The 13,927-nt window shown below is 51.2% G+C and overlaps 1 protein-coding gene across 2 annotated transcripts in view; it reads left to right on the forward strand.

The window, feature by feature from the left end:
- PECAM1 (platelet and endothelial cell adhesion molecule 1) overlaps positions 1 to 13,927 on the forward strand; it is a 52,708-nt gene that overhangs the window by 12,767 nt on the left and 26,014 nt on the right. For both annotated transcript variants that reach the window (XM_008271715.4, XM_008271716.4), the window contains exons 4-9: positions 1,423 to 1,734; positions 3,794 to 4,069; positions 5,985 to 6,233; positions 8,567 to 8,839; positions 11,966 to 12,253; positions 13,183 to 13,290. In XM_008271715.4, coding sequence (XP_008269937.3) covers positions 1,423 to 1,734; positions 3,794 to 4,069; positions 5,985 to 6,233; positions 8,567 to 8,839; positions 11,966 to 12,253; positions 13,183 to 13,290 — 1,506 coding nt within the window. The remainder of the gene's footprint in view (positions 1 to 1,422; positions 1,735 to 3,793; positions 4,070 to 5,984; positions 6,234 to 8,566; positions 8,840 to 11,965; positions 12,254 to 13,182; positions 13,291 to 13,927) is intronic.

Genomic DNA, 13,927 nt, shown 5'->3' on the forward strand with positions numbered 1-13,927 from the left:
TTTTTAAAGATGTACTTATTAATTTGAAAGAGCTACACAAAGTCAAAGTTATACACAGAGAGGAGAGACAGAGAGATCTTCCATCCAATGGTTCACTCCCTAAGTGGCCGCGACACCAGGGCTGGGCCAGGCTGAAGCCAGGAGCTAGGAGCTTCCTCCAGGTCTCCCACGCAGGTGCAGGGGCCCAAGGACTTGAGCCATCTTCTACTGTTTCCCCAGCCCATAGCAGAGAGCTGGATCAGAAATGGAGCAGCTGGGACTCGAACCAGCACCTACATGGGATGCCGGCACTGCAGGCGGCGGCTTTACCCGCTATGCCACAGCACTGGCCCCGTAGAAAAAGTTCTCTCTCCCTCTCTCCCTCTTTCCCTCTCTCCCTCTCCCCCTCTCTATCGCTGCCTCTCAGAGAAATAAATTAAAAATATTTTTAAAATCCTCGTCAATAAGGGGACGAGAGCAGTCACGCCATCTTGGGGAGCTGCTGAGAGGGGCAGAGGTGTGCTGGGTAGCATGCGCTCAGCTGCCTGTCCAGCCTTAGTGAGTTCTTGGTAAATGGAAGTTTGTGGTTTCCCTCTGCATTGCAACCATTTCTCCCGCATCTGTCTGTTCTTCTGCATCACGAATCTTGAGTGGAGGGACACTGTTGGTCTACTTTTGTGTCCTGGACAGGGAGTCTGGCTCACAGCAAGCACCCAGTAAGCGGCTGTGGGCTATTACAGTCAGTCCTAGTTTGTGGGGGCTAATGATGATCCCAGTAATACAAACACCTGCTGGCTGCTTTTTAATTTTTTCTTTAAACAGTATCAGTTGGGAATTGGATTTTTGTATCATCTTCCCAGTGGGATTATGAACCATTGCAAGGACCAACCACATCCTGAGCTTTTTTTTTTTTTTTTTTTTTTTTTTGACAGGCAGAGTTAGAGAGAGAGAGAGAGAGAGAGACATAGAGAAAGGTCCTCCTTCCATTGGTTCACCCCCCAAATGGCCGCTATGGCTGGCGCACTGCGCCGATCCGAAGCCAGGAGCCAGGTGCTTCCTCCTGGTCTCCCATGCGGGTGCAAGGCCCAAACACCTGGGCCATCCTCCACTGCACTCCCAGGCCACAGCAGAGAGCTGGACTGGAAGAGGAGCAAGCGGGACAGAATCCGGCACCCTGACCGGGACTAGAACCCGGTGTGCCAGCGCCGCAGGTGGAGGATTAGGCAAGTGAGCCGCGGCGCTGGCCAATGAGCACATTTTATACTCTCCAAAGTGCCTGGGTCAGTGTCCGGCAGATTCATGCCCAGTAATTTCCTGGTGGGTAGCAGTGGGTGTTCAGGGGATGGAAAGGAACCCTGGGATGGGTCACCCACAGTGACCTGCTGCGGGAGGCCTGTGCCGCACGATCACATGGATACTAATAGCCTTTCTCTTTCCCCAAAGGAGTGCCCAATCCCAGGGTGACGCTGGACAAGAAGGAGGCGATAGAAGGCGGATTTGTGACGGTCAATTGCTCCGTCCCAGAGGAAAAGGCCCCGATCCATTTCATAGTTGAAAAACTGGACCTCGATACAAAGCAGATCAAGCAGAAAAAAGAGAAGACTTCTTGGAACCAGAATTTTGTGACGCTGGAATTCCCCATAGAGGAGCTGGAGCAGGTGTTAATATTCCGATGTCAAGTCAGCATCAGGATCATGTCTGGGACCCACCCGGAGGTCTCCGAATCCACCAGGAGTGACCTGGTCACTGTGAGAGGTCAGATTCTGGCTCCCTTCCCATCATTCTTTGTGGCTTCCGGTTTGGTTTGGAGAGAAAGTGCCCAGAACTGGAGAGCAGCAGGTCCCCGTGGCTGGGGCTGCTGTCTCCAATCACTTTAAGTCAGTACTTTTAAAACATAGTGTTTTTTAAAGCACATACACACACTCACAGACACACTGCTTTATGCTCTGCTTTGTCTTGTTTTAAGATTTATTTATTTGAAAGAGTTACACACAGAGAGAAGGAGAGGCAGAAAGAGAGAGAGAGAGAGAGAGGTCTTCCATCTGCTGGTTCACTCCCCAGTTGGCCACAATAGCCAGAGCTGTGCTGATCTGAAGCCAGGAGCCAGGAGCTTCTTCCAGGTCCAGGGGCCCAAGCACTTGGGTCATCTTCCACTGCTATCCCAGGCCATAGCAGAGCTGGATTGGAAGTGGAGCAGCCGGGACTGGAACCATATGTGATGCCCATATGGGATGCTGATACTGCAGGCGGCAACTTTACCTGCCACACCACAGAGCCAGCCCCATCTTTGTTTTTGAAGTGTCCATGGTAACATAAACCAGGAACTTGTCCTACTTTCCTGAAGATCCTACACCCTGGTATCTGACTCATATTTTATTAATTCAGGGTTTTTCAATTGAGATAGGTCATGAAATGAATTTAGTGAGTCACGACTGCCAGCAATTGAAAAAAGAAAATGGAATACAAGGAGACTTCAAAATGTTCATGGAGGGACTAGTGTTGTGCTACAGTGAGTTAAGCTGGCTGCTTGTGATGCCAGCATCCCACATGGAGTCCTGGCTGCTCCGCTTTTGATCCAGTTCTCTGCTAACACATCTGGAAAAGCAATGAATGGGCCCCTGCCACCCAACATGGGAGACCTGGATGGAGTTCCTGTCTCCTGGGTTCAGCCTGGACCGCCCCCAGCCATTGTGGCCATTTGGGGAGAGAACCAGCTGATGGAAGATCTTTCTCTCTATCTCTTTCCCTCTCTCTCTGTCACTCTGCCTTTGAAATAAATAAATCTTTTTTTTAAAGTCTATGGAAAATACAAATAAAACAAGTTTATTTTGGTGCAAGAAAAATGAAATCCATACATAGGTTTTTTTTCATAACATACATTTTTCCATGAACTGTTTAAAGGCACCTGGTGTGCATGGAGTTCAAAGTTTTCATACCAAAACAAACCACTTCCCAGGCCGGCGCCGCGGCTCACTAGGCTAATCCTCCACCTAGCAACGCCGGCACACCGGGTTCTAGTCCCGGTCGGGGCGCCGGATTCTGTCCTGGTTGCCCCTCTTCCAGGCCAGCCCTCTGCTGTGGCCAGGGAGTGCAGTGGAGGATGGCCCAGGTGCTTGGGCCCTGCACCCCATGGGAGACCAGGAAAAGCACCTGACTCCTGGCTCCTGCCATCGGATCAGCGCGGTGCGCCGGCCGCAGCGCACCAGCCGCGACGGCCATTGGAGGGTGAACCAACGGCAAAGGAAGACCTTTCTCTCTGTCTCTCTCTCTCACTGTCCACTCTGCCTGTCCAAAAAAAAAAAAAAAAAAAAAAAAAAAAAAAAAAAAAAACAACACTTCCCATAAACTTTTTAAAGCACCATCATAGACTAGAAGCTACTTTTTAGGCATATGGCTATTCAAATATGCATTTCTATGGAGCTGCATAGTCCACTTGTCCTCACTTTTGGAAGCAATAGAAGAATCCTGTGAAGTGACAAGGTTCCATGAAATGGTGGGAGAAGAGCCTAGGGGATCTGTGATTGGCAGGGGCATTCAGAGTCCACGTCTACCCGCTGGGATTGTCTCTGAGGCCAGCTGAAGAAGGTTCTAGAAGAAGATCCAGACAGTGTGCTTGGCCTTTGAGAAGTTCAAGAAAGGTAGAAAGTTGCAGTTAAGAAGAGAATGAGAGACGGAGCAGAGGGGAAGGCAGTGGCCGAGCAGCCGAGGGTTTTGACAAGAAAGGGTGAAATTTCAAAGTCAGCTGAAGTGGTGGAAGGGAAGCAGCAGGGCAGAGCAGAGCAGGACACGCTCAGGTTGACCTCTTGTCTCGCAGAATCCTTCTCTGTTCCCAAGTTCCACATCAGCCCCACCGGGACGATCACAGAAGGAGATGAGCTCTACATCAAGTGCACCATTCAAGTGACCTCCCTGGCCCAAGTGTTTCCGGAAATCATAATCCAGAAAGACAAGACGATTGTGGCCTACAACAGACAGGGCAAGGAGGCCGTCTACTCGGTCATGGCCCTGGTGGAGCACAATGGCAACTACACGTGCAAAGTGGAATCCAGGCAGATTTCCAAGGTCAGCAGCGTCATGGTCAACATCACAGGTAGGGCAGCTCCTGCAGGGCGCCGGCGGGTGGTGGGCTCCCGGGGCACCTCTGCTGGAATCCAGAGCGGGTAGTGTTTCTGCTCCTGTCTGAGCAGATGTACAGAGGTGGGGTTGAAGTCACCATCGCGGAGAGGGTATTCAGTGCGAGGGTGCAGGCTCTGGTGCCAAATCCTAACCCTGCCACTCCCTGCTTCAGCGACCCTGGGGGACTTATTGAACTTGCCCCAGCTCTGTGGTTGGAAACCAGGATAGCCCCGTTCCAATGACTTAATGAGACGACTTTGCTAAAAAGTGTCAGCCCAGTGCCTCCCACAGAGTAAGCACTCAATGAGCGTTAGCCAACGTCTACATCTCCATCTCCGTTACCATGACGACACTTCTCTTTCTTCTGTGCAAAGCACTGTCAGATCCCAGACACAAGTGCTCTGACGGGTTCCCAATGAGAATGCATTTGTTTGCCAAAAACTAATAGGAGCAAAGCCCCCCTTGGTGAGCACTGTATGGCGGTTTATATACACGCCTAGTTCATGCTCACACCTAGTTCATGGTGCCTATTTTATGAATGTGGAAACTGAGACCCAGAGGCTAGCAACTCACCTAAGGGTTGCAGAGTTACCGAGCAGCGGAACGAGAGTCATCCTTAGGCCTGTTTGGTTTCCAAACCCAGGCACTGAAAAATTCCCACTGTTTCCCATTCCCCTTTACCTGGCTTTAGTTCTAAAATACTTAGGACCAAGATTAAAAAAAAAAAAAAAAAGTCCTCTCCCTCTCTTGCTTGCATGTCGCGTGTCCAGCTACTTGAAAGTAAGCTGCCAAGGGCAGGACTGTGATCTGTTTTGTTGGGAGCGACATGAGAGACCTGGAACAGCGCCTGGCACAGGGTGGAAAGCCAGGACCTGTTCATCAGAGGAAGGGAAGCATGTCGGATGGCAGGGTTTCTGAGGGCAGAGTCAGCACGTCTGTTTCTCAGTGAAAGTCTTCATTCCCTCATTTACCAAACACACTGTGCCATTGTGGGGCCTGCCGTCACCGTGACAGTCCCCAGTATCACAGGAGGGCAGGCTGCCATCCACCCAGCTGGGCGGTTGGCATGTCCGTGAACAACACATATATATTTTTTTAAAGTAGCTGTGTATTTCAGAAATGTTTGTACAAAAGTAGATGATCTGTTCATTCTGGTTTTCTGTGAACTTTTTGAAGTCCTCTTGTGTAGGTTGGCTCCTGCTGTGTACCGTAATTCGGTGTATTCTCGGTCATGACAAATATCTTGATATCTCATGTTTTTCACCGATTGAATTTATATTATCTTATTAGAGAAAAGAATCAGCTCCATGTGTATTGAGCACCTTCTGTATACTGAACAACTTGCTGGGGACAGAGAGCTTCCTACCATCTGGCTTTGCCTTTGAGGATGCCACAGGCATTAATGGACCAGTCCGTTACAGCAGCCCATGTGGGTTGGAACACTCTCCCTAGGACATTCTCTCTGGATGACTTCCTCCATGAGGCCTTTCTCTGATTCCCCCAAGCCCAGATTCAATGTCCCTTCTATGGCCTGTGCTACAACACAGTGCTGAGTCACCTGCTAGGTGATGACGCAGGGCCTGCAGGAAATACTTGGGGGGCTAACACGTGTGGCTGCGCATTGCAAATTGCAAAACTTCCCTCATCTCCGTCTGTGAAGTGAATTGGATTAGCAAGTGAGAGGAATCTGTGGTTGGAATCCCAGAATATGAATGAACTTGAGCTCTTTAGTGGTGGGATCATGTCATCAGGTCTATGACAAACAAAGGAAAACTTTGTTCCCAGGAAGTTGGTTCCTCCAGAGGCAGCTGGGCCCGGGGCTTCTCCAGGAGGGGCCTTTGGGAGGTGCTCAGACCCAGCTCGCCCCTTTCCCACTCATTGTGTTTCAGAACTGTTTGCCAAGCCAAAGCTGGAGTATTCGTCTACCCGTCTGGACCAAGGCGAAAGCCTGGCCCTGTCGTGCTTCATCCCGGGAGCCCCCCCAGCCAACTTCACCATCCAGAAAGAAGACACGATCGTGTCGCAGAATCAAAATTTCACTAAAATCGCCGCAGAGTGGGACAGCGGGACGTACACCTGCACTGCGGGCATTGGCAAGGTGGTGAAGAGAAGCAACGCGGTCCAGATAGCCGTGTGTGGTGAGTACGTCCTCGCCAGCCTGGAGAGCGCCTGGGATGGGCCGGGAAGGAGGGAACCGACTGCCAGCCGTCCCCTCTCCAGTGCGAAGGCAGATCAGTCAGGCAGGGTACGAACTCAAGGGAGAGAGAGGACTGAAATCTAGAGGCTCAACAGGAACAGGGGGGCATTTCAAGCACAGGGAAGAGGCCATGCAAGGACAATGCCATTGGCCAAGCTCAGGCTCAGGCCGTGTTGTGGCTGGGCAGCACGCTCATGGGCGTGGCCGGTGAATTGGCAGGACTCTGGCTGCATCCGTCCAGGAGGTCGGGGAAGAAACACTGCTCAGTCAACGTCAAACTCTAAGACCCGAGTTGCAGTTTTTGTCTGTGTCTTGGCTGAGCAGAAGTGGTAGGACTTCAGTGGGCAGAACGTGGGTGCTGGGACGACCTAGAGCTGGGATTCTCAGACTGGAGTCTGTGTTTGAGGGCATTTCAAGAAAGTTTGGGAAAATAGAGTTCAGAGATCAGTTAATTGGGGTACAAAAAGCTATGCACGGATTTAAAAATTTTTTGCACTGAAATAATGGATCTTTTCATTCCATTTCCTGTGAATCTTTTGAAGTTCCTTTGTACAAGGTTAAAACACAGGTTCTGATTGAGTAGGTCAGGACGAGGCCAGATTCTACAAACTAGCGCCTGGTGGTGCTGGTGTGGACGCTGCAGCCCACCGCGAGGAGCGAGGTTCTAAATGACCGTGACACAGAGTCAGGCCTTGCTGTCACTATTATTCAGTCCCAATCCTTCTGTTTAATCTGGGGCTGCGGTTTATCCTGCCAAGATTTTGGTCTCAGCTGACCCCGGATTTGAACTTGTTGTGAACTCTGCTCAAGAGGAAAGAATGCAAGAGACAATTATATTTACATTTTGATTTTTTCATTGTTGTCGTTCTTGGGAGGACGTCATTGGCCATTTCTTTTCATAAGGTTTACCAATAAGCTAAATTCCTTTTTAAAATTTGTGGCTTAGTTATTTTCACTTTGTCTGAAAGGCAGAGAGAGAAATCGTCCATCCACTGGTTCACTCTCCAAATACCCACAATAATTAGGGCTGGGCCAGGCCAAAGTTGGGAGCCAGGAACTCCATCCTGGTCTCCTGCACACGTGACAGGGACCCAAGTACTTGGGCCCTCACCTCCTGCCTCCCAGGGTGCACGTTAGCAGGAAGCTGGACTCGGAATCAGAGCCAGGCATTTACAAGCACTCTGATATGGTATGTGGGTGTTCCAAATGGTGCCAAATGCCCATCTCAATCAGCTAACTTCTGAATGATGACCCAGTAGAATTCTTACCTCTTGAGGAACACAATGAACTGGCAGGGGAGGCTAAGATACTGAGAAGAGTTTGTTTTAAAGCACATTCTGTCGGATACTGGTGACACTTCTCTTGTGCATTTCTGTGTGTTTGCTCAACACAAAAATGGTGTATGTGCATGTGAGATATTTTAAAATATAAACATGTATTTGTGAGGATGTAATTTTTTTTAAGTTTGAATTCTTTTTTTTCAATTTATTAATTTGAGAAGCAGGCAGACAGAGAGAGACTTTCCACCAGTTGGCTCCCTTCCCACCTGCCTGCAACTACTGGGGCTGGGCCTGGCCAAAGCCAGGAGCTGGGAACTCAGTTCAGGTCTCCTGTGTAGGTGATGGGAACTCTTTTACTCAAGGCCTTGCTGCTGCCTTCCAGGGTCTGGAGGCAGAACCAGCGCAGGGAGTTCAACTCGGGCACTCCCATGGGTGCAAGTGTCGCAACTGGCCTCTTCACTACTTGGCTAAACAACCCCCCAGTCTTTTGTTTTTCTTTTTAGTTATTTGATAAACAGGCAGGGAACGGGGGAGAGAGAAATCTCCCATCTACTGGTTTACTCCCCAAATGCTGGCAACAGCTGGGTTTACTCCAGAGCCAGACTGAAACTGGGAGTCAAGACCTCAATCCAGGTCTCCCATCTGGGCAACAGGGACCCAACCATTTACGATATCACCTGCTGTCACCAGGGTGCCCCAGGTACTGCAATACGGGATACAGGCATCCCAAGTAGCATCTAAACCAGCCCCCTCCCCGCATTCTTAATTTTGCTTGTAGCCTCTCTCTTTCTCTCTGCCTTATTATCAAACACACAAGTGTCACCCCTACAGTCCCCCCTCCCCTATACTGCTGTCTGTCTTACAGGAGTCTCTTAAAGGTAGGTAAGGGAGAGAGGCATTTGAAATTATAGTGGCTGAGAAAGCAAAGCCCCCAGTTTGCAGCAGGACCCTTTGCCGTCAATGCCATTTACTCAGTGCCTCCCTGTCTTTCTAGAAATGCTCTCCAAGCCCAGGATCTCCTACGATGCCAGGTCTGAGGTCATCAAAGGACAAGCCATAGAAGTGAGCTGCCAATCAAACGGAACTTCACCTATTTATTATCACCTTTTAAAAGCAAACAAGGTCTTGGAGAGTTGTACAAAGGACTCAAATGAGCCTGCAGTATTTAAAGATAACCCAACCAAAGACGTGGAATACCAGTGTATCGTGGATAATTGCCATTCCCATGCCGAAATGTACAGCGAGGTTCTGAAGGTCAAGGTGATAGGTAAGTTGCTGTGGAATGAGAAAAATCTCGTGGGACTGGGGCTTCAGTGAACAGTCTGGAAGGTGTGGGGTTGCCCGGAGATCGTGGGGACGAGAAGAGAAGCGAGAGGTACTTGTGCAAAGACCATAAGCCAGGTTTGCACACAAACAGGACCAGGGCCCAGTAAGCATGGGAAGCACTCGGGGGCTACTGCTGAGGTCAGCGTAGCCCCTTTTTAGAACAGACTTATCGCAGGAAGAGCTGACTTCAGGAAGCATTGACGTGTGGGGCTTTCTTAGTCTCTGCCCCTCCCAGATGAATAGAGTCATCTCTGAGCACTGTCGCCAGAGCATTTCTTCCCTGCTGACCCCGGCAGGGCAGGTCTGCCCTGTGTGGAAGCCACAGCAGTTGGAGCTATGGGCCGTGGTCTCCCAGGAATTGTGAACGGGTTTTCTGCGGTCTCCTGCAGGGGAGGGATACCCTGTTGTCTTGGGGGCTTGAGGAGTGCCGCACCTGCACTTAGACACCCTGCACCCTGCTCTAAGAAGTTTAACAAGGCTTGGTCCTCTCCACCCTTTATCTCTCTTGTTTAATAACTGTATACATTAACTTGCAGTCTCTTAGCCACATGGTATACATTTGTCAACTACTTACTATTTACATGTGATCCTGTGGACAGGAGCTGTCCACAGGATAGAAAGATCCGGGAGGACAGAGAGATTTCCGTAGAATCTGAGACGAATCATACATTTCTTTTTTTTTTTCTTAAATTTATTTATTTATTTGAAAGGCAGTGTTAGAGAGAGAAAGAGAGAGAGAGAGAGAGGTCTTCCATCCACTGGTTTGTTCCACAAATGGCTGCAATGGTCAGGTCTGGACCAGGATGAAGCCAAGAGCAAGGAACTCCATCCTTGTCTCCCACATGGGTAGGAGGGACCCAAGTCTTTGGGCCATCTTCTACTGCCTTCCCAGGTGCATTAGCCAGAGCTGGGTAGGAAGCAGAGCAGCCAGGACTCAAACCAGCACCAGCATTGTAAGTGATGGCTTAACCCACCGCACCACAACGCGGGCCCCAAACTTTCCAATTAACAACATCAAAATTGAGCACCTCATGCAATGGGGCACAAAGAGAGAGAGAGAGAGAGAGAGAGAGAGAGAACATGTGCTTCCTGAGAGACACAGCATCTCCTGGTCAATGATGGAGAGATATTTGATAGCAATACAAGCATGCATGGAAAACAGTGGTAGGAGGGCACACTGGCTTTGTTGTCCCATGAACCGTATCCTTCCAATGATCGTGACAGTAGCCCAGGGTGTGGGAGATATGTCTCACTGAGCAGGAAAATGTCACAGAAGAGCAGAGGTAGGAGCCAGGGTTTCCAGTGGTTGAGCAGAGAGAGCTAGGGATGGCTCCCCACGCATGAAAGTCTACATGGAGTAGCACAAAAGACTTTATACTTGGGCCATCTTCCACTGCTTTCCCAGGTGCATTAGCAGGGAGTTGGATCAGAAGTGGGGCAGCCAGGACATAAACTGGCACCCATAAGAGATACTGACATCACAGGAGGCGGCTTAATCCACTCTGCTGCAGCGCCAGCCTCAAGGGTGGGTGGTGCAGGAGGTTGACCTGGTGGCTGTACCATTGAGAAGGAGTGGAGACTTCAGACCTCCGAGTATGTTAGGAGGCCAATACAGAGGCTCCGGTGGAGCTGTTGGTTTAAACTGGGTCCGTGTTCACGGCTAGCATTTACTCCACCCCATATGTCCAACTCCGTGTGAAATATTGTTGCAAATTATTCCAACTAATACTTCCAATAACTGCATAAGGCCAGTAGCAGTAGTATCCTTGTTTTATGATGAAGGAGCTAAGGCTCACTGCAAACAGCCTGTGGGTGGTGGGGCTGGGTGCTGGGCCCGGGCAGTCCAGCTCCCCAGCCCAGATTGCCAGCACCCCTTGTGCTGTCCAGTGGAAGAGGACCAGGGTGGCCAGTGACTGGCTTCCTCCTACCTGCACAGCTCCATGGTCTCACCGCTCCCTGGAGTGACAAGAGGGTGGCTCACAAGTCAGCATGGCCACCTGCTGGCCTGTCCATTCTACATCAGAGGAAAGTCTACTTAGGAAGACAACTTAGGATCAGAATTTGGGAGGTTGAGCGTGGGGCTGGGGAAGGGAGATGGAGGAAGGAGCCAGGTTCTGCCAGGAGCCAGTGGGAGTGAGGCCAGCTGGGCTTCTAAGTGGAAGGGAGACCCGGGATGCAGGGCTGGGATCTGGATGAGGGATGTGTGGGTAGGAGCTCAAGGCTCAGGGATGGAAACTCTTCACAAAGGCACAATCGCCAAAGAGGAGAGTGGAGATGGGGCAAACTGAAGACTGAACTTTTCAGAAAGCCCTTAGTTCAGAAGCTAAAGAAAAAACAATTAGTGAGAAAGGGGGTGGGGGTGGGGTGGGGGTGTGTGTGTGTGAGGCAACACAGAAGCCAGAGAAAGCTGGTTCCCCAGGAGGGGCTGGGTGACAGTCGTGCTGCGGAGAATCGGACATAGACTGTCCACCGCTGAATTCAGTCTGCAGGAGCCTGGGGGACAAGGGCCGGGGGCTCCGCCCACCCTTCAGGTGGCTTCAGAACTGGAGACGGCGGCGTGCGTTTACGGAAGCAGAAGGGTAGGAGTCAGACTCAGCGGGCAACAGGAAGTGGCAAATGGGGATGTGCAAGCATAAAGGAAAGAGAAGAAGAAGCAGAACGGGTAGGTCCTGGGTGGAGGTTGATTGCGACATCTGGAAGTGGTGAGAATTTTCGTAAGCAGAAGGAGAGGCGTTCCAGGCACCCACACACCCACGTGTGCACGAAGTAGACCCCAACGGAACACATGCGTTAGTCACACGGCCTCAGCACTACGTGAGGGTGAGAGGGGAAGGGAGCGTCCAGTGTCTTGCATGTAGTGAGTGAGGACAGGAAGTGTCTGTTAGCACGTCCGTGCAACCCAGGGGAGGAGGCGTGACCAAAAGCAGGATGAGAGAAGCGGCAGGAACCAAAGACGCAGACCCAGCCCAAGCCATGGCCTGGGAGGGAGGCGGCCAGGAGCAGGGGCTGCTCTGTGTCCTTTCTCGTGTGCCCTTTGCTTGGAGCTAATCCGTTCCTCGCTTTGCAGCCCCGGTCGATGAGGTCAAGCTGTCCATCCTGCTGAATGAGGTGGTGGAGTCTGGGACGGACATTGTGCTCCGCTGCTCCGTGAATGAGGGCACAGGTCCCATCACATACAAGTTCTACAAGGAGAACGGGGACAGACCCTTCTTCCAAGTCACCGCAAATGACACGCAGGCGTTTTGGCGCAAGCAGCAGGCTAGCAAGGAGCAGGAGGGCCAGTATTACTGCACGGCTTCCAACCGAGCCAGCTTCGCCATGCGTGGCTCCCAGAGCAACACGCTGACCGTGAGAGGTGAGAAGGCTCAGCCAGAAAACCCTGCCCTGGGTGGCACTTCAGCTCCGGGACTGAGACTTAACAAAACAATACCCTGCAGGCTGTTTGGTTGCAAGTGACAGAAACCTATTCAAATTAGGTTAAAAAGAAAAAAAAGAGGAATTGGTTATCATAAGGAATTGGAAGTCATTTATTGAGAACAGCTTAAGTGAGAAAAAAGAAATGGTTATCATAAGGCATTGGGAGTATTTCACCAGAGACACCAACTGACCCACTCACAGTCAGACATCTCCCCAGGGACCGTCTGTGGTCAAAGGGGACCGGGTGATGCAGAAGGGACATGGTTAGGGGAGCCCCTCAAGGGGGACTGAAGAGGAACCTCAGAAGGGAGTCTGTACCCACAGAGCTAGTGCGCCCCTCCATGGACACCATAGCTGCCTCCACTTGCAGCTGAGACCACCCCTTTTGTACCAGCTGTGAGCGCTAAGTCCATTGGAGGGTGCTCGTTGTACAAGGACCATACCAATCAGTCGTATTTGTTGCACAACGAAGACTGCCATTCTTTCTTTTGAAGATTTATTTATTCATTTGAAAGGCAGAGTTACAGAGAGGCAGAAGCAGAGAGAGAGAGAGGTCTTCCATCCGCTGGTTCACTCCCCAGATGGCTGCAATGGCTGGAGCCCTGCCTATCAGGAGTCAGGAGGCAGGAGCTTTTTCCCAGTCTCCCACGTAGGCTCAGGGGCCCAAGGACTTGGGCCATCTTCTACTGCTTTCCCAGGCCATAGCAGAGAGCTGGATCGGAAGTGGAGCAGCCGGGACTTGAACCGGTGCCCATAGGGGATGCCAGCACTGCAGGTGGTGGCTTTACCCGCTACACCACAGCGCTGTCCCCCATTATCTCCTGCTGGTAGAGGAAAAACCTATATGTCTACATTTTTTTCTTCCAGTCTTCCTTGCCCCATGGAAGAAAGGACTGATTGCAGTGGTTGTCATCGGGGTGATAATTGCCGCCTTGATCATTGGGGCCCGATGCTATTTTCTGAGGAAAGCCAAAGGTGAGAGGTCTTTCCCAGGATGCCGGCCGTGGGCGTGCCGAGCCCAGCTTCCTGGGTGGCCGGTGCCCTGCCCTGCCCTGGAGCGGGGTGAGGACGCCTTGGGGGTCACGTTGAGAAGTGGATGTGGAGCTTCCGTTGTCCGTGGATTTTGCTGGGCAAAACAGGAAAGTGATGTCTTTCTTGGTTGGGCCACATAGCTAAGGCGACTTGGGGCATTGCATCGAAGTTATTTCTGTGGGTTCGGCCACGCCTGCTCCTGTAATTGGCGGAGTAGGGTGTGAGTGCCCTGGGCATACACATGGCTCCCAGTTCATGTCTGCCCTACTCTTGGGGTTGGGGAGGCACGGATGGGAAGGCAGGGCCGCTCAGGAATCAGTCAGCTCGCCCAGACTCCAGGAAGAGGGGCCACAGCACCAAGTTCTGCAGAACTTTTCATGTAGTTTCACGTGGTAAGAGGTGTCCTTTGGAGCCTCTGCCGCTGCTGCCACTGCCGGGGACCGGGCAGGGCAGGAGGATGAGGAGCCCTGGGTTTTTGTCTCTAGCGGGAAAAGGGCTCCAAAAACAAACTCCTACCCAAGGCCAACCCTGGGGTCAGTCTCAGGCCAGTGTGGAAGCGAAAACACAGCAATTGGCTTAG

The sequence above is a fragment of the Oryctolagus cuniculus genome, chromosome 17, assembly GCF_964237555.1.
Source record: "Oryctolagus cuniculus chromosome 17, mOryCun1.1, whole genome shotgun sequence".
In the NCBI taxonomy this organism is placed as follows: Eukaryota; Metazoa; Chordata; class Mammalia; order Lagomorpha; family Leporidae; genus Oryctolagus; species Oryctolagus cuniculus.